Source organism: Nerophis lumbriciformis, linkage group LG34, assembly GCF_033978685.3.
Source record: "Nerophis lumbriciformis linkage group LG34, RoL_Nlum_v2.1, whole genome shotgun sequence".
Taxonomy (NCBI): Eukaryota; Metazoa; Chordata; class Actinopteri; order Syngnathiformes; family Syngnathidae; genus Nerophis; species Nerophis lumbriciformis.
The window spans coordinates 9150001-9169680 of record NC_084581.2 but is presented as its reverse complement, the minus strand read 5'-3'; the positions used below and the strand labels follow the sequence as shown (position 1 = coordinate 9169680).

Below are 19680 nucleotides of genomic sequence, written 5' to 3'. Positions count from 1 at the left end.
GAAGGCAAAGCTCTCAATTTACCGGTCGATCTACGTTCCCATCCTCACCCATGGTCATGAGCTTTGGGTAATGACCGAAAGGACAAGTTAACGGATACAAGCTGCCAAAATGAGTTTCCTCCGTCGGGCGACGGGGCTCTCCCTTAGAGATAGGATGCAAAGCTCTGTCATCCGGGAGGAGCTCAAAGTTAAGCCGCTTCTCTTCCACTATGTCTCCCGACTGGAATGCCTCGGAATCCACCGGGAGGAGCTGGACGAAGTCGCTGGGGAGACGGAAGTCTGGGCTTCTCTGCTTAGGTTGCTGCCCCCGCGACTCGTCCTCAGATAAGCGGAAGAAAATAGATGGTTAATAATTAGGGATGTCCGATAATATCGGACTGCAGATATTATCGGCCGATAAATGCTTTAAAAATGTAATATCGGAAATGATCGGTATTGGTTTCAAAAAGTAAAATTTATGACTTTTTAAAACGCCGCTGTGTACGCGGACTTGGGAGTACAGAGTGCCAATAAACCTTAAAGGCACTTCCTTTGCGTGCCGGCCCAATCATATAATATCTCAGCTTTTCACACACACAGAACCCCTTGCAGCACTAACTCTACTCTAACACTACAATATTCACCCCCCGCTACCCCTCCTCCCCCACACCTCAACCCCCCCCCGCCCACCTCAACCTCCTCATGCTCTCTCAGGGAGAACATGTCCCAAATTCCAAGCTGCTGTTTTGAGGCATGTTAAAAAAAATAATGCGCTTTGTGACTTCAATAATAAATATGGCAGTGTCATGTTGGCAGTTTTTTCCATAACCTGAGTTGATTTATTTTGGAAAACCTTGTTACATTGTTTAATGCATCCAGCGGGGCATCACAACAAAATGAGGCATAATAATGTGTTAATTCCACGACTGTATATATCGGTATCGGTTCATATCGATACCGATATATAGATGTTTATTGGGATAAGGTAAACATCTGTTCAGTATTTTAACATAAAAGTGTTTGATTGTGAGGCATTAAAAGCCACAAAATGCAACGGGTCCATCAGACCCACAAACGCTGGCTGAGTAACAGCAATATGAACATTAAACAAGGGTTAAAGAGAGGAACTACCACCCCGGTCTGCCAATCCAGAGGTACCGCCCCCGATGCCCACGCAATGCTGCAGAGTCTTGTCAACCAAGACAGCCCCACAGCATCCAGAGCCTTAAGAAACTCCGGGCGGTCTCATCCACCCCCGGGGCCTTGCCATCGAGGAGCTTTTTAACTACCTCAGCAACTTCAGCCCCAGAAATAGGAGAGCCCACCACAGATTCCCCAGGAACTGCTTCCTCATAGGAATACATGTTGGTGGGATTGAGGAGGTCTTCGAAGTATTCCCTCCACCGATTCACAACATCCGCAGTCGAGGTCAGCAGAACACCATCTTCACAATACACAGTGTTGACAGTGCACTGCTTCCCCTTCCTGAGGCGGCGGATGGTGGTCCAGAATCGCTTCAAAGCTGTCCGGAAGTGTTCCATGGCTTCCCCGAACTCCTCCCATGTCCGAGTTTTTGCCTCCGCGGCCGCTGAAGCCGCACATAGCTTGGCCTATCGGTACCTGTCCGCTGCCTCCGGAGCCAAAATAACCCGATAGGACTCTTTCTTCAGCTTGACTGCATCCCTCACCGCTGGTGTCCACCAACGGGTTCTAGGATTACCGCCACGACAGGCACCAACTACCTTGCGGCCACAGCTCCAATCAGCCGCCTCGACAATAGAGGTGCGGAACATGGTCCACTCGGACTCAATGTCAAGCACCTCCCTCGTGACATGTTCAAAGTTCTTCCGGAGGTGGGAATTGAAACTCTCTCTGACAGGAGACTCTGCCAGGCGTTCCCAGCAAACCCTCACAATGCGTTTGGGCCTGCCAGGTCTGTCCGGCATCCTCCCCCACCATCGCAGCCAACTCACCACCAGGTGGTGATTGGTAAAAAGCTGCGCCCCTCTCTTCACCCGAGTGTCCAAAACATGAGGCTGCAAATCCGATGACACAACTATAAAGTCGATCATGGAACTGCGGCCTAGGGTGTCCTGGTGCCAAGTGCACATATGGACACCCTTATGTTTGAACATGGTGTTTGTTATGGACTATCTGTGACGAGCACAAAAGTCCAATAACAAAACACCACTCAGGTTCAGATCCGGGCGGCCATTCTTCCCAATCACGCCTCTCCAGGTTTCACTGTCGTTGCCAATATGAGTGTTGAAGTCCCCAAACAAAAATCAGGACCCGTCCCCCCCACCCGAAGGTGGAGGGAAGCTACCCTCTCGTCCACCGAACTCCAACGTGCAGGCTTTGAGCCTGGGGGAAACAAGAATTGCTACCCCAGCCTGTCGCCTCTCACTGCGTGCAACACCAGTGTGGAAGAGAGTCCAGCCCCTCTTGAGAAAATTGGTTCCAGAGCCCTTTCTGTGCGTCAAGGTGAGTCCGACTATATCCAGCCGGAACTTCTCCACCTCGCGCACTAGCTCAGGCTCCTTCCCCTCCAGCGAGGTGACGTTCCATGTCCCAAGAGCTAGCTTATGTAGCCGAGGATCGGACCGCCAAGTGCCCTGCCTTCGGCTGCCACCCATCTCACAACGCACCTGACCTCTATGGCCCCTCCCATGAGTGGTGAGCCCATTGGAGGGGGGACCCACGTTGCCTCTTTGGGCTGTGCCCGGCCGGCCAGGCGCTCGCCATCGTGCCCAAACTCCGGGCCTGTCTCCAGAGGGGGGCCCCGGTGACCCGCGTCCGGGCAAGGGAAATCGTAGTCTCTGTTTTTGTATTCCCATAAAAGTCCTCGAGCTGCTCTTTGTCTGATCCCTCACCTAGGACCTGTTTGTCTTGGGAGACCCTACCAGGGGGCATGGAAGCCCCCGGACAACATAGCTCCTAGGATCATTGGTACAGGCAAACTCTTCTACCACTCTTCTACCTATGACTGCTGTTGTTCTGTTGTATTGTCTTGTTGTAATTATTATTGTAACTTTGTTTGTGCCACCCTCTTTATCATGTCGCTCTTGAAAAATAGATTTTAATCTCAATGAGTTTTACCTGGTTAAATAAAGGAAATTGAACAATCTATACTTTTTGTCACATTTACTATCTTCCAGTTACAACAGGCCCTTTGGCGGCACCTATAATGCTGATATGGCCCTCTGTGAAAATTAGTTTGAAACCCCTGCTTTTGTAGATCAGGCTCATTGTGCTCAAGTTTGTGTCGACAGTTGTCCATTTTTGGACATGTCACTTGGTATTCTAGTGCATTGACATTTCATCCACAAAAATGTCAATTAATCACCTTGACCGATCAGCACGGGCATCAACAATTGTCTTAAAAATATCCAAGACATTTTGGATGCTAACAGTCAAAAAGCGTGGATCATTAGAATTGAAAAAAAACTGTAAGCATACTGTAAGTGTACTGTATACTGTATTCGTGTGGGTGAATGTGGCGTGCATTCCGTCGCACGCCTTGTCTTTCAATCCTGCTTGCAAAGATTGTGCAGTCATGTGAACATAGCCATTACCATTCCTCCCGAGTCCACCCGCCCACCCTTGATAGATGTCTCAGGATCGGCGTGTTGCCATAGCGAATGTCACCACGGCGCATGCCCCCTGGCCTCCATTAAATCGTTATTGTCTTATTGAGGTTTCGGCTGCAAGACTAATGGCTTTGCTTCCCCCCTCCCCACTCCCATCTCGTACACCCCCTTTTAATGTCAACCCTTTAATAGCAGCCCTTCGCCAGATGGGCTCTCGCCTGAATATGACGTGTGAGCGGCAAACGGACGCAGGCCATTAGGCTTTATCTGCCCATGCTGCAATAGCTACCTCATTGGGGGACTTTTCCAGACACTTTTCAACACAAAGGCGGCGTTGCCCTCAGTGAACTTCTCAGGTGAACTGTGGAGCTGCGTCTCTTTTTATAGATGCTTCTGAAAATATCCAGCTTGGCCACGCATGCCTCAGGGTCAGACTCAAGCAAGAGGCTCAGAGCCATCTGTGCTCCAAGGCTGGAAGAAAAAAGAAGGTGATGCAAGGTTAATTTCTTATTTAGTTGCACCATTTGCTGCAGACTGACCTCATCTGCAACCCTCCTCAGCGCCTCCGATCCTTTCACTGCGTGCAGTTTGGATGTTCGCCGCAATAAATGGTCAGCCGAGCCTCCAGCGTCTTTTAAGCTCTCACTTAAACGGCCTTCCCAGGTAGAGTTATAGTTGCAGTGCTGCGTGGAGGCAGGAGACCCTTCCAAAGGGTGCGAGTGATATTGTGTCTTCTGTCTAGTTGCTTTCTGCCTCTTGTCTTGTTAGAAAAATGCCTCCTTCACGACCACAGAAGCCAGACTGCAGGTCTTAAACTGCATCTTTTGCACATGTGACCTCCTGTCTGTGAATGCTCTTATAATGCTCCCCCATGAGAGTTTGAGTGTCGACATAAAAGCATTGTTTACATGACAACCACATTAGCCTCTAATCCCTGACATTTTTTAAGAATTGAAGTGGTATCTGTAAAGCTGAAAGAGGTTGCAATACAAAATAAGTGAATATCTGTGATTATGTATTAACTTTATTACAATTCTGTCTGCTGGTACACACTGCTGCCTTTAAAAGAAAAACAACACTTTTTGGCCATCATCGCCAATCCTTATATGAGACAAGGACACACATGCCCTGACCTTTTATGTTTGTCCTAAATAGTGCAAGTATGAAGCGGTTAACAATGCAAGTAAAGGGGAATAATCTACAAAAGTATTTCGCCTACGAAGCACTCTTAAAAAACATCTAAAAATCGCCAACACTACTCCATTTACATGCCGTGACCTGTACATATACCAAGCTATAGCCACATTGTAATCATAAGAGATAACAGAGGGACTACTTTTCTGGTGTAATAACACATCGCCTTGCTGATCAGCGAATAATTTTAGTTGCGTTTTTCCATAAAATAAAGAAGCTTCAGCTTCGTCTGCTGTATTGCCTTTGAGTTGGTAACAGTTATTGCTAGGTTATAAATCATGCATCTCACCTTTCTAGTAGAAGGTTGTGGCCCATGAGCTACAAAATAAAGCTCTGAGGCTCTCTCAAAATCTGACATTAGTAGTAACACAGAAAGTGCTCTTTATGCTGTTGACAGAAGTAGTGTTCATTGCTTTGCACTCTGTGGAATCAATGTGCCCATTAAGTTATGGTATTGGTAAAAATGACCAAAATACTGTAAATATTACATGTTATCATGAATGTACTTGGTAATGCATTACAGTACGTACATGCTTGCTGCATGTGTATAAAACATTATTGCTTTATAGGCGGAATAGATTGTATCACTATCACAGCCTCATACTATCAGTTTTCACTATTTAGAACGCACAGAAAAGGAAAGGCCGTGTGGGTTCTTGCCTCACAAAACAATTGTGGCTGATGGGGATTTTTTTTTTTTTTTAAAAAGGTTCCTCTCCAACCCTTTAACCTAACACCAAGGCCCAACAACTAGCCTTTAGAGATGTCCAGTGCCACGCCCAGTGTGAGGGATGCATCAGGAAGAGCATCAAGCGTAAAAACTAAGCTAAAGCACTCCCACAATTGACTTGAAGTGGTGAGCCCTGACAAAAGTATAATTTGTGAGAGAAATTGTTTTATTTACTAAACGCAGAGTAATTGTACAAACACAAAAACCAGTGATGTTGGCACGTTGTGTAAATGGTAAATAAAAAGCAGAATACAATGATTTGCAAATCCTTTTCAACCTATATTCAATTGAATACAATGCAAATACAAGATACTTAACGTTCAAACTGGAAAACTTTGTTATATTTTGCAAATATTAGCTCGTTTGGAATTTGATGCCTGCAACATGTTTCCAAAAAGCTGGCACAAGTGGCAACAAGACTGAGAAAGTTAAGGAATGCTCATCAAACACTTATTTGGAAAATCCCACAGGTGAACAGGCTAATTGGGAACAGGTGGTTGTCATGATTGGGTATAAAAGCAGCTTCCATGAAATGCTCAGTCATTCAAAAACAAAGATGGAGTGAGGGTCACCACTTTGTGAACAAATGCGTGAGCTAATTGTTTAAGAACTACATTTCCATCTACGGTCCGTAATATCATCAAAAGGTTCAGAGAATCTGGAGAAATCACTGCACGTACGCAGCAAGGCTAAAAACCAACATTGAATGCCTGTGACCTTCGATCCCTCAGGCAGTACTGCATCAAAAACCGACATTAGTGTATAAGGATATCACCACATGGGCTCAGTAACACTTCAAAAAACCACTGTCAGTAACTACGGTTTGTCGCTATATCTGTAAGTGTAAATTAAAACTCTACTATGCAAAGCGAAAGCCATTTATTAACAACACCCAGAAACGCCGTCGACTTCGCTGGGCCCGAGCTCATCTAAGATGGACTGATACAAAATGGAAAAGTGTTCTGTGGTCTGACGAATCCATATTTCAATTTGTTTTTGGAAACTGTGGACGTCGTGTCCTCCGGATCAGGGAGGAAAAGAAACATCCGGATTGTTATAGGCGCAAAGTTCAAAAGCCAGCCTCTGTGATGGTATGGGGGTGTATTAGTGCCCAAGGCATGGGTAACGTACACATATGCTGAAAGGTAAATACAGGTTTTGGAGCAATATATGTTGCCATCCAAGCAACGTTATCATGGACGCCCCGGCTTATTTCAGCAAGACAATGCCAAGCCACATGTTACAACAGCGGGGTTTCATAGTAAAAGAGTGCAGGTACTAGACTGGCCTGCCTGTAGTCCAGACCTGTCTCCCATTGAAAATGTGTGGCGCAAGATACCAATCAGTCATCCCTCAGTCATTGACCACTTGTCTATCATTCAGGATATCTGTATTCACTTATTATATATGGCATCAACATACATTTTGTACATTTTGTTGGAGAAGACCTGTCCATTGTTGTTTAGGTCAACTTAAGCTGTACATCAAGCAAGAATGGGAAATAATTCCACCTGAAAAGCTTCAAAAATTGGTCTACTGAGTGTTGTTAAAAGGAAAGGCCATGTAACACAGTGGTAAAAATGCCCCTGTGCCAACTTTTTTACAATGTGTAGCTGCCATTTAATTCTAAGTTAATGATTATTTGCAAAAAAAAAATTAAGTTTCTCAGTTCGAACATTAAATATCTTGTCTTTGCAGTCTATTCAATTGAATATAAGTTGAAAAGGATTTGCAAATCATTATATTCTGTTTTTATTTACGATTTACACAACGTGCCAACTTTACTGGTTTTGGGTTTTGTAAATAGGTTTGGTAAAGAGTCGTACCAGATTCCCACACGGTACACAGTTAATTTGGGACAGGAAGTGTTTGATGCGTCATGCAGTAAGAGTTTAGCAGCAGCATGCAGTAAGAGTTTAGCAGCAGCCCGGCCTGTCATCGAGTTGACAGGCCGGGCATTTAGCAACCAAACAGTTGCTATTGTATTATCCTCTCTCAAATTCTTATTAATCTACCCGATCATTTCCTGTTAATAGCTGCTTACTTTCTTCTGTAACGTGCTTTCATCAACACTTTTTAAAGTTTACTTAGCCTTTATTTCTTGTGTTGTTTCAAGCTAGTTTAACGGCTAACTTAGCTATTAGCTTGCTCTTCCACTGTGTGTAACATGTTTAGCCGAGTCCTCCAGTCTTCCAGTAAATAATACAACTTGAAAAAAAGTGTATTTGCCAAAATAAGGGATTATTGACTTAGAGAAATATACAGTTAGCTTCTTAGCCACTTCTGTGCCAGGTAATTCTTTCAGTCGGTAGACTGAACATCGGAAATCGTAATTGACATTTAAACATTTGGACGATTTTGGGAGAATCAGAATGTAAGACCCAGTTCCCATTGATATACAATGCTTGATGCCCAATCCTATGAATAATGCAATTATTTGGCCGTGTAAGCTAACATTTCTACTCCTGAACTGCTGCACGCAAAATGGTGAAATTGTGTCAAAAATGCACTCCAACTATGCTGCTTGTGCTATTATTTTTCCGACATATACACCACTTGATGGCCCTGTTAAAAACTCTATTAGTCATTATATTTGTCACAGCTCATTTCACTCTTCAAAAGACCCACTGTAACTATTGTGTGGTTTGCACAATCACCATGAAATTTAATACACACATTGACGGGGCTGAGGAGCACATGTGGGTAAAGTTTGAGCAAGATTGGTTGAAAAATATAGCCATCATCAAGCAAAATGTCTCTGCAAGATACCAACCAGTCGTCCTTCAGTCATTGACCACTTGTGTAATCATTCAGGAGATCAGTATTCACTTATTATTATATATGGCATCAACATACGTTTTGTACATTTTGTTGGAGAAGACCTGTCCATTGTTGTTTAGGTCAAACATGTACTGTATGTCCTCTATTTCCACAGACAAGCACATAGGGAACATGCACTCACCTTTACTGCTTCTAACGTCACTGTAAGCACAATCCTTATGTCTTTCTTGTCTGTTGTCCTCTAGGATTCAACCACTGTGAGCCCTGTGACACTCACCGTTGACCCCAAAGGCTACTTCCTGTATTGGACGGACCAGAACAAGGTGAGACGCCGCGCAGCGACTCGGAGCTCTATCAATCAAGATGCTCGGCTCACACTGACAGACTTATTAGACGGTTTATACACCCTTTGGGGGTCCGTTTATGATGCTGCAATCTGAGAGGAAGGCTTTGTTGCTGGCACACGGGTGCAATGAAACAAAAACAGCACATAAAATATCGCCACATTGTCTCTTTTTAAAGCTGTCTGTGAAAGGTTACTTATTTAAATATTTAACGATAATACAGCAACACGGTCCCTGAAGAGAGAGATCCAGCAATTCTCTGCATCTACTGTGACATTCACGCATTTGCAGAAACCAATGATTAGAGAAGAGAATAGGAAATAGTTGTCTTTGTAAAGTCAATAGCCAAAAAGGTCTAGAGGTAGGGCATCATTTATTTGGAGGCCTGCCTTTTATGTTCAAATCAAATATTTGATTCCGTTCACTTCACCTGACACCCGTGAGATTATCACATTGTGCATTGTTCCACAGAAATCCTTTCAAACAAAGCGCTGTTTTGTTGAAACACTATATGTTGGCACGTAGGCTGTCCGTCCGCCTTAAGTTTATATGTGAGCGCTCCGCAGCAGTCAGTAGTCGACTGTTAAACAGCCTCGCATTGATTTTATGTTGGCCCAGATGAGGGCGTCTCACAGCAGCTACGCTTAGACGGCGTGCAGGGAGTGCTGACGCGACTTAAACACCACGCACAAATTAGCGTTAACTGTAGCTGAGGGTGACTTCTATCCATGGGCGACATCGGAAAGTCTGGGCTCCATGAAAAAAACTCGGCCTGGCAGCTGTCGTCAGCACAACCCTATTTTCTGGGGCGCCTGTCAAACGCTGGCCCTTGGAATTGTCCTAACTTCCCCCCCCCATGTGGAACCTATGCTTCTATTATTGGCTTTGATAATATCATGTGTGGACACAACTTACTGTATTGTTGCAGTACCTGTGAATACCCGGAGGGGACAAATCTGGGCAGTTGTTGTCAGCACAATCCTATTTTTTGAGGGCCCTTCAAATGCTGGCCCTTGGAATTGTCTTAACTTTCCCCCTTACACAGCGCCCATGCATCTATTACTGGTTTTGAGTTACAGATCATGTGAAGACATAACCTATTGTTACCTCTGACCACCTGAAGGGAGAAGTCTATTTTTTGTGCACATTGTTTAACATACCCCACTGACAAACCTGCTATATCACAACATTTTAAACATTGTCTACTAGTCCATTTTACATCTTTTTGGTTTGTAAATGCTGGATGCAGGATGGTTTTACCATAATATATATATATATATATATATATATATATTTGTCATGTTTTTTGGCCATTTGGTATTACAGTATTACAGTCAAAAGTTAGGTGTGTTGTGTAAGGCAGTCTTTTTCAACCACTGTGCCGCGGCACACTAGTGTGCCGTGAGATACAGTCTGGTGTGCCGTGGGAGATGATCTAATTTCACCTATTTGGGTTAAAAATATTTTTTGCAAACCAGTAATTATAATCCGCAAATGATGTGTTGTTGTTGAGTGTCGGTGCTGTCTAGAGCTCGGCAGAGTAACCATGTTATACTTTTCCACATCAGTAGGTGGTAGCCAGTAGCTAATTGCTTTGTAGATGTTGGAAACAGCGGGAGGCAGTGTGAAGGTAAAAAGGTATCTAACCAAAAATAAACAAAAGGTGAGTGCACCTAAGAAAAGGCATTGAAGCTTAAGGAAGGCTATGCAGAACGAAACTAAAACTGAACTGGCTACAAAGTAAACAAAAACAGAATGCTGGACGACAGCAAAGACTTACTGTGGAGCAAAGACGGCGTCCACAATGTACATCCGAACATGACATGACAATCAACAATGTCCCCACAAAGAAGGATAAAAACAACTGTCTTGATTGCTAAAACAAAGTAGATGCGGGAAATATCGCTCCAAGGAAGACATGAAACTGCTGCAGGAAAATACCAAAAAAAGAGAAAAAGCCACCAAAATAGGAGCGCAAGACAAGAACTAAAACACTACACACAGGAAAACAGCAAAAAACTCCAAATAAGTCAAATAAGATGTGACAGGTGGTGAGAGTATACCAACTTTGAGACAAGAGCTATAGTCATGCATGCTTGGTTATGGTTTAAAGTCATATCCAACAATTGCGACGACTTTTTACTGTCAACTGAGTTAGTTTTTTAATGATTTCTGCTGGTGGTATGCCTCCGGATTTTTTCAACGCAAAAAATGTGCCTTGACTCAAAAAAGGTTGAAAAACACTGGTGTAAGGTGTATGAGTCCACCTTTGTTTTTCCTACAATGCCTTTTCCAGGCATGTTTTTTTTCTCACTTTTGTTTGGCTAAGATGGTCTAAGTATAGCAGCGCTACCCAACCTTAATGAAATATGAAAAATACAGTTCCCAAGTATCAAACCAACTATTACAGTATAATCTTACCAAAATAAGATCACCTTATTGCCGAATCAGTGTGACCTCTGTCCTTCATTCCCTGCAAGTCATTTGGCTAGCTTACCATAGCTACGCACAATGATGGCAGAGGCCCAATCAAATGTAATAGTGTGACACGTAAAAAAAAAAGTGGATTCTTTCAAAATGGAATACTACAGCGTCCCTAAAGGGACATGGGGGATTTTTTTTTAAAATTATTTTCAATTTTTTTTTCAGACATGTATCTCGTGCGCAAGAGAAACTATCTCGTGCGCACGAGAAAGCCTTGGATGTGTGCACATTGTTTGACATCACCACTCGTTTTCAGAGTTTACAACACCGTTTATTTTACAATAATTGTATTGGATGGTGCAAAAGTCTTTGTGTTTTTCAGCAATCGTCTTTTGCCTTGATTGAGCATATCAATGGTCTCTCTTTCTGCTTCGACTCGTGTTCCACCATCAACCGCTCTCTCCTTCCTGACTGCTGCCTTTAACAGAGCGACAGGTGATCAGACAAACACTCTCAGCTGTATCATCTACTCACCTGCCGCTAATCTCAAAGCTGATCCTGGCACACCCCGCTTCCTGCAGGTCCACCCCATCCCCCACAGCCACAGAAAAGGAAAACTGTCCTTTTCCGGGCACGATAAAGTCTTAAATAATGTCAAACTTGTAGCGTTACAATAACCAGGAAGATAAAGTGTTTGTCTCACACCTAGTAATCAGGCCCCCCCCCCTTTTTGCCACGACACACATGGGGGAAAGTCCTAGTTGGAAATACAGCCAAATTAACTCCTGAACTGCCATTTTCACACACACCTCAAACCACGCGCACGCATCCAATGCTTTCTCGTGCGCACGAGATACATGTCTGAAAAAAATGAATAAATAAATAAATAAAATTATACATTTTTTAGAATACCTCTAAACAAAAAACATAATTTCTATAATTTCAAACTTTGCGGCCCAGTACAAACCCTAGACCGCGGGGTGGGACCACTGACCACTAACGGATAATGCACCTTTATTTAGACTACCTGCAAATTGTTTGTTCAACACAAAAGTAACATGATGTTATGGTCAGGAATGATGTAATTATGAATTTTCTGCTCCATAGGTCAATGCCAATAGATATCTTCCAGGCACTTTTTCAAATTTTTTATGCTATTACTCTCGCAAAGCAGGTGTGTTGTGAAACAGAGTTACAACGCATGCTTTCAACATAATTTTTAATGACAATTAACACAATTTAACATGTTTAACATAACGTATTTTTCGGACTATAAGTCGCTCCGGAGTATACGTCGCACCGGCCGAAAATGCACAATAAAGAAGGAAAAAAACATACATACGTCGCACTGGAGTATAAGTCGCATTTTTGGGGGAAATTTATTTGATAAAATCCAACACCAAGAATAGACATTTGAAAGGCAATTTAAAATAAATAAAGAATAGTGAATAAATAGCGGCATTGAATCGGTGTGTTTATAAGTGCAGATTCGGTTGTGCAAAACGAGGGTTTTAAACACATGCTGAACGTTCTTGAACCACGTTACGACATCCCGTCGTGCACCCACTTCAGCAATAAGATTGTGCCAGATCTTTATGAGCAGGAGAAGAAAAAAGTTGTGGATGAACTATCCCGAGCATCATCTGTTGCGCTCATGACAGACGGCTGGACGTCCAGCGGAACTATAAGCGCTCACTTCATCACAGCAGACTGGGAGATGAGAAGACACGCCCCCTCTACGAGAGTCACCTTGCGCAGGTACTGACACAAGCAGTGGAGGAATGGAAGATAAAGATATCCCAGTCACACGTGATAATGCCAAAAATCAAATAATTACAGAGAATGAGGCAGGACTGTGACCACAGATAGGTGCTTTGCACATGTAGTGAATTTGGCATCACAGAAGGGAATCTCAGTCAATAGGATGGAGCGCCTCTTTGGGAGGATCAGGAAGGTTTCTTACTTCCACCCAAGCACAACAGCTGCTCATGTGCTTAAGACAAAGCAAGAAATGCTAAAGCTGCCTGCTCATACATGATGTCCCAACGAGGTGGAACTCCACTTATGATATGTTGGAGCAGCAGGCAGCTATATACTCTGCATTGACCCACAACACCCTGAAGACAAATGTCACCCTGTCTGATGATGATGTGAGAGTGGCAGATGAGGCCCTCTAGGTGCTTAAACCCCTCAAAAGTGTTACATCTCTACTGAGCACTGAAACTTCACCATCTGTGTCAATGATCCTGCCACTGAAAACAAGGATTCTACAATCCATGGCTCCAAGTGTGGAAGACAGCAGCATCACTCCAGATGTCAGGCTTTATTTCACTACCTATGTTTCAAGGAAGATGATGTTTCTTCTTATGTTGCACTTAAACTTGTTTTTTATTAATGGTCATTGGTCCAAGTTTAAAGAAAGGAGGAATGCCTTTTTATGTTGCACTGTTTTTCATTAATTATGTTAAAAGGAAAATAAAAATGCATGTCAAGTTGATCAACAGATTGTATTATTCTCCAGTGCAATAACAGTACTGAAATGAAGGCAAAAAGGGCATTAATGGGAGCTTTAAAAAAAAAAGAAGGAAAAAAAGAAGTAACTAAATAGTTACTTTTCACAGTAACGCATTACTTTTTGGTGTAAGTAACTGAGTTAGTAACTGAGTTACTTTTGAAATAAAGTAACTAGTAACTGTAACTAGTTACTGGTTTTCAGTAACTAACCCAACACTGATTAAAAGTTTGTATGCCTTTAGATTTACCAGTAAATAAAGGATTCCTTAAGGCAGAGAAAATTACATTTTGTAAAGAAGTAATATGGTATAATTAGCTATAACTTACAGTTGTGTAGATGTCACGATCAATGACTCGCCTGCTGATGGCATCCTACTGCAGCATCAAAAATAAAAAGTGTCCTCTTCACTTTCTCCCAGGTGTACACATATTACAATGTGGAACATTTCAGATCCATACATTTTGGTTATGGTGGTGAGAAATCAAACTCAGCTCAGCTTGCAAGTAAAAACATGTGATGGTTATATTTTGTAACTATACCCCATCCTTTTCTCCTACGTACACTGTTTAAGAGCTGTGATTGGATATATTCCGAAATTGTTCCACCCATCTACAAGACAAAATTAAATATGGTTGGATTTTGTTTCTGACAACATTTTTGTCTCGTTTTTATTTAGTAGAAAACATTTTGGTACATTTTATCATCGTATTAGTCAACGTGCATTTGTTTTGCTTCGTTACCGTCTTATTTTTGTCAGGCTAAAATAGGTTGTTGACGATAACAAAGACGAAAATTATTAGTCAACGAAATTAACATTGCGAGTATCAAATCATTATAGTTGCTTATTGCTTATAGATACAAAGTCTCCAAGGTAGAAGCATGTTAGAAAGTATCCAGTAACAAACGTGTACGCATCATTCAATTTACTGTGTCGTGAGCTTAACTTCATGAATCATGGTGGCCACTAGGTGTCGCCAGCCTAAGGTGCTACATTCTCTGCTTGAGTAATTTCACTCGATTAAATCTTTTATCAATAAAAGTATGTATGATTCCTGTTATATTGTATTAGATCAATATCAGTATCAGAAGTGAAAAAGTTGTATTAGGATGCCCATATTTAATAGCGCCACATGATGCTTGGCATGCTCTTGACCAGACCTGGGCATTCTGCGGCCCGCGGGTCACTCCGGCCCTTTGTGCGTCCCTGTACGGCCCGCGTGAGGCCAATCATAAATTACAAAATAAATTTAAAAAACTATCTATGTCGAGTGTGCAATACAACGGTGCTGCTTTTGTTTTGAAAAGCGTTATTTGTATTACTTCCGAGTGGACGTATGCGTGTGCGTGATTGTGAGTGAATGTGAACAGCGGCAATCACAAATTACAAAATAAATTTAAAAAAACTTCTATGTCATGCGTGCAATACAACTGTGCTGCTTTTATTTTGAAAAGTGTTATTTATAGACGTATGTCCGTGTGTAACCTGTGAGTGAAGGTGCACAGCGACAAGTGATGCCCGGTTACCCCCGAGATGTCAGCTCATGCTACATAAAGAAAAGTTGATGACGAATGCCGTGTTTTCAACAAGACATAGACTGCCAAGTATTTATTTACAGAAATTAAAGGTAAAGCTGTGTGCTTAATTTGTGGTACACAGGTTGATGTGTTTAAAGAATATAATTTGAATCGCCACTACACGACGAAGCACGAGGAAAAATACCGGAATCTGTCTGATGAAGAGCGCGCAAGGGAGGCTGATGCGTTGATGGTAAAACTGAAAACCCAACAAGGACTTTTTGCCAAATTTCACACCCCCAGAGATGCAGCCGTCAGGACAAGTTTTGTCATTTCTCACAAAATCGCCAGAAAAAGTAAGGCGTTTTCTGACGGAGAGTTTATTAAGGAGTGCTTATTGGACTGTTTCGCTGATATGCCGCACTGTAACGAGGCGGGTTGAGGCCATTGCTGGAAACTCGGAGCTTCAGCTGAAGAACAGAACGGCCGACTTTGACTGTTTTTCGCTGGCTTTGGATGAGAGCTGCGATGTACGTGACACCGCCCAGCTACTCATCTTCTTACGTGGGATAACTGCAGACTTTCAAATCGCAGAGGAGCTGGCAGCCATGCAGTCAATTTAAAGAGACAATCACAGGTAATGACTTGCTCACAGAGGTAAATGCGTGTTTGGACATGTTAGGACTGAAATGGGACAAGCTGGCAGGTGTGACAACAGATGGTTGTCCCAATCTGAAGGGGAAAATAGTTGGACTTATAATTAAAGAGGATGCAGGATAAAGTGACAGAAATTAACCCTGTGCAGAAATTGAAATTTTGTGTAAGTGTTGTGTAAGTGTTGTGTAAGACAGTGTTAAAAGATAAAACCATCAAACGCAATCTGCTTTTGTATAAAGTTAAATTAGGTTAAATGAAATTATTATTATTATTATTAATTCTTATTATTATTTATCTTACGGTATATCAAAAATAATATTGAGCAAAATGTAATTGAAATATTGTCCATGTGGCCCTCCAGCAGTGCTCGGGTTGCTCATGCGGCCCCCCGTAAAAATCAATTGCCCACCCCTGCTCTTGACAGTCATCAGGTGTAATAAAGATTGTTTGAAACCTTACTGTAGTAAAAGATGTGTCATCCTGGAGGACCAAAAAACTCAAATATGAAATGGAATCTGTTTCAGTGAGCAGAGATAATGAGCAGTGAGTGTAATTCTCCACAAAGAGACCACCTTTGACATCCGCTACTCATTATTTCCTGCCACCAGGTGAGGATTTTGAATGATGAGTCTGTGAATGAGAGTGTGTGGGCTTCTCTGCCTGCTCCTCATAACCCTTTCCTGCTATGGAGTACAGCACCAACAAAGCTCTATTAGGGCATGGCAGCTGGCTCACTCCGCTCTAGAGCCACGTGTGGTACTGAGGACATAAAGCGTGTTTATAAGGACGTTCCATGTTCTGCCGTGGTGCGGGTGCGGCTGCTGTTGCACATCTGTGGTGCAGGCCGGTTTAAACAATGCTCAAGGCTGTGTCCAGTTGTTATGTGCCCATTAGGAGACCGGTGTGATGGCCTGCAGAGTAAAAGCATTCCTGGGATTCTTCACAAGCAGAGAAGTGAGCTCTCCAGTAAACTCACACATTAAGGATGATTGCTTACTACAGATACTACTGTTGTCATCTCCGGTGTTTACTAGAGAGTTCCGAGCAAAATGTGGCGCTTAACACGTAACGTAACAGCAACTAGCTCTGCAAAAAGTTGCTGTAAGCGCCTAAATGAAAACTTCCTTTTGATGTTGTTTTAAACATTACAAACAAGACTGGGATAACTTTGAACAGGTGGAGGGGCCCATGGTTACACCCTCTGCTCGTTGAGAAGAGCGATGCGTGCGTTCATGTTAGAGGTGTCAAAAAAATCAAATTTTCAATGAATTGCGATTATTTGTAATGATTCTTAATTTATTAAAAAAAAAATCAAGAATCAATTTAAATTTTTTTTAAAAGATATGTTTATATTTGTATGTATGTATATATGTTTATATATACATGTGTGTGTGTGTGTGTGTGTATGTATGTATGTGTGTGTGTATATATACTGTATATATATCCATCCATCCATCCATCTTCTTCCGCTTATCCGAGGTCGGGTCGCGGGGGCAGCAGCTTAAGCAGGGAAGCCCAGACTTCCCTCTCCCCAGCCACTTCGTCCAGCTCCTCCCGGGGGATCCCGAGGCGTTCCCAGGCCAGCCGGGAGAGATAGTCTTCCCAGCGTGTCCTGGGTCTTCCCCGTGGCCTCCTACCGGTCGGACGTGCCCGAAACACCTTCCTAGGGAGGCGTTCGGGTGGCATCCTGACCAGATGCCCGAACCACCTCATCTGGCTCCTCTCGATGTGGAGGAGCAGCGGCTTTACTTTGAGCTCCCCCCCGAATGACAGAGCTTCTCACCCTATCTCTAAGGGAGAGCCCATCCACTCGGCGGAGGAAACTCATTTCGGCCGCTTTACCCGTGATCTTGTCCTTTCAGTCATGACCCAAAGCTCATGACCATAGGTGAGGATAGGAACGTAGATCGACCGGTAAATCGAGAGCTTTGCCTTCCGGCTCAGCTCCTTCTTCACCACAACGGATCGATACAGCGTCCGCATTACTGAAGACGCCGCACCGAGCCGCCTGTCGATCTCACGATCCACTCTTCCCCCACTCGTGAACAAGACTCCGAGGTACTTGAACTCCTCCACTTGGGGCAAGATCTCCTCCCCAACCCGGAGATGGCACTCTACCCTTTTCCGGGAGAGAACCATGGACTCGGACTTGGAGGTGCTGATTCCCATCCCAGTCGCTTCACACTCGGCTGCGAACCGATCCAGTGAGAGCTGAAGATCTTGGCCGGAGGAAGCCATCAGGACCACATCATCTGCAAATAGCAGTGACCTAATCCTGCAGCCACCAAACCAGATCCCCTCAACGCCCTGACTGCGCCTAGAAATTCTGTCCATAAAGGTTATGAACAGAATCGGTGACAAAGGGCAGCCTTGGCGGAGTCCAACCCTCACTGGAAACGTGTCCGACTTACTGCCGGCAATGCGGACCAAGCTCTGACACTGCTTATACAGGGAGCGAACTGCCACAATAAGACAGTCCGTTACCCCATACTCTCTGAGCACTCCCCACAGGACTTCCCGGGGTACACGGTCGAATGCCTTCTCCAAGTCCACAAAGCACATGTAGACTGGTTGGGCAAACTCCCATGAACCCTCAAGGACCCTGCCGAGAGTATAGAGCTAGTCCACAGTTCCACGACCAGGACGAAAACCACACTGTTCCTCCTGAATCCGAGGTTCGACTATCCGGCGTAGCCTCTTCTCCAGTACACCTGAATAGACCTTACCGGGAAGGCTGAGGAGTGTGATCCCACGATAGTTGGAACACACCCTCCGGTTCCCCTTCTTAAAGAGAGGAACCACCACCCCGGTCTGCCAATCCAGAGGTACCGCCCCCGATGTCCACGCGATGTTGCAGAGTCTTGTCAACCAAGACAGCCCCACAACATCCAGAGCCTTAAGGAACTCCGGGCGGGTCTCATCCACCCCCGGGGCCTTGCCACCGAGGAGCTTTTTAACTACCTCGGCAACCTCAGCCCCAGAAATAGGAGAGCCCACCACAGATTCCCCAGGCCCTGCTTCCTTATAGGAAGACGTGCTGGTAGGATTGAGGAGGTCTTCGAAGTATTCCCTCCACCGATCCACAACATCCGCAGTCGAGGTCAGCAGAGCACCATCCCCACCATACACGGTGTTGACACTGCACTGCTTCCCCTTCCTGAGGCGGCGGATGGTGGTCCAGAATTGCTTCGAAGTCGTCCGGAAGTCTTTTTCCATGGCCTCCCCGAACTCCTCCCATGTCCGAGTTTTTGCCTCCGCGACCGCTGAAGACGCACACCGCTTGGCCTGTCGGTACCTGTCTGCTGCCTCAGGAGTCCCATGAGCCAAAAGAACCCGATAGGACTCCTTCTTCAGCCTGACGGCATCCCTCACCGCCGGCGTCCACCAACGGGTTCTAGGATTACCGCCACGACAGGCACCAACTACCTTGCGGCCACAGCTCCAATCGGCCGCCTCGACAATAGAGGTACGGAACATTGTCCACTCGGACTCAATGTCCAGCACCTCCCTCGTGACATGTTCAAAGTTCTTCCGGAGGTGGGAATTGAAACTCTCTCTGACAGGAGACTCTGCCAGGCGTTCCCAGCAAACCCTCACAATGCGTTTGGGCCTGCCAGGTCTGTCCGGCATCCTCCCCCACCATCGCAGCCAACTCACCACCAGGTGGTGATCGGTAGAAAGCTCCGCCCCTCTCTTCACCCGAGTGTCCAAAACATGAGGCCGCAAATCCGATGACACAACTACAAAGTCGATCATGGAACTGCGGCCTAAGGTGTCCTTTTGCCAAGTGCACATATGGACACCCTTATGTTTGAACATGGTGTTTGTTATCGACAATCTGTGACGAGCACAAAAGTTCAATAACAGAACACCACTCGGGTTCAGATCCGGGCGGCCATTCTTCCCAATCACACCTCTCCAGGTTTAACTGTCGCTGCCAACATGAGCGTT

General features: G+C 44.3%; 1 protein-coding gene across 1 annotated transcript in view; it reads left to right on the top strand.

Moving 5' to 3' along the window:
* plcb1l (phospholipase C beta 1-like) overlaps window positions 1-19680 on the top strand; it is a 331247-nt gene that overhangs the window by 7964 nt on the left and 303603 nt on the right. Inside the window, 1 exon segment of the mRNA XM_061929877.2 lies at window positions 8520-8597. Coding sequence (XP_061785861.2) covers window positions 8520-8597 — 78 coding nt within the window.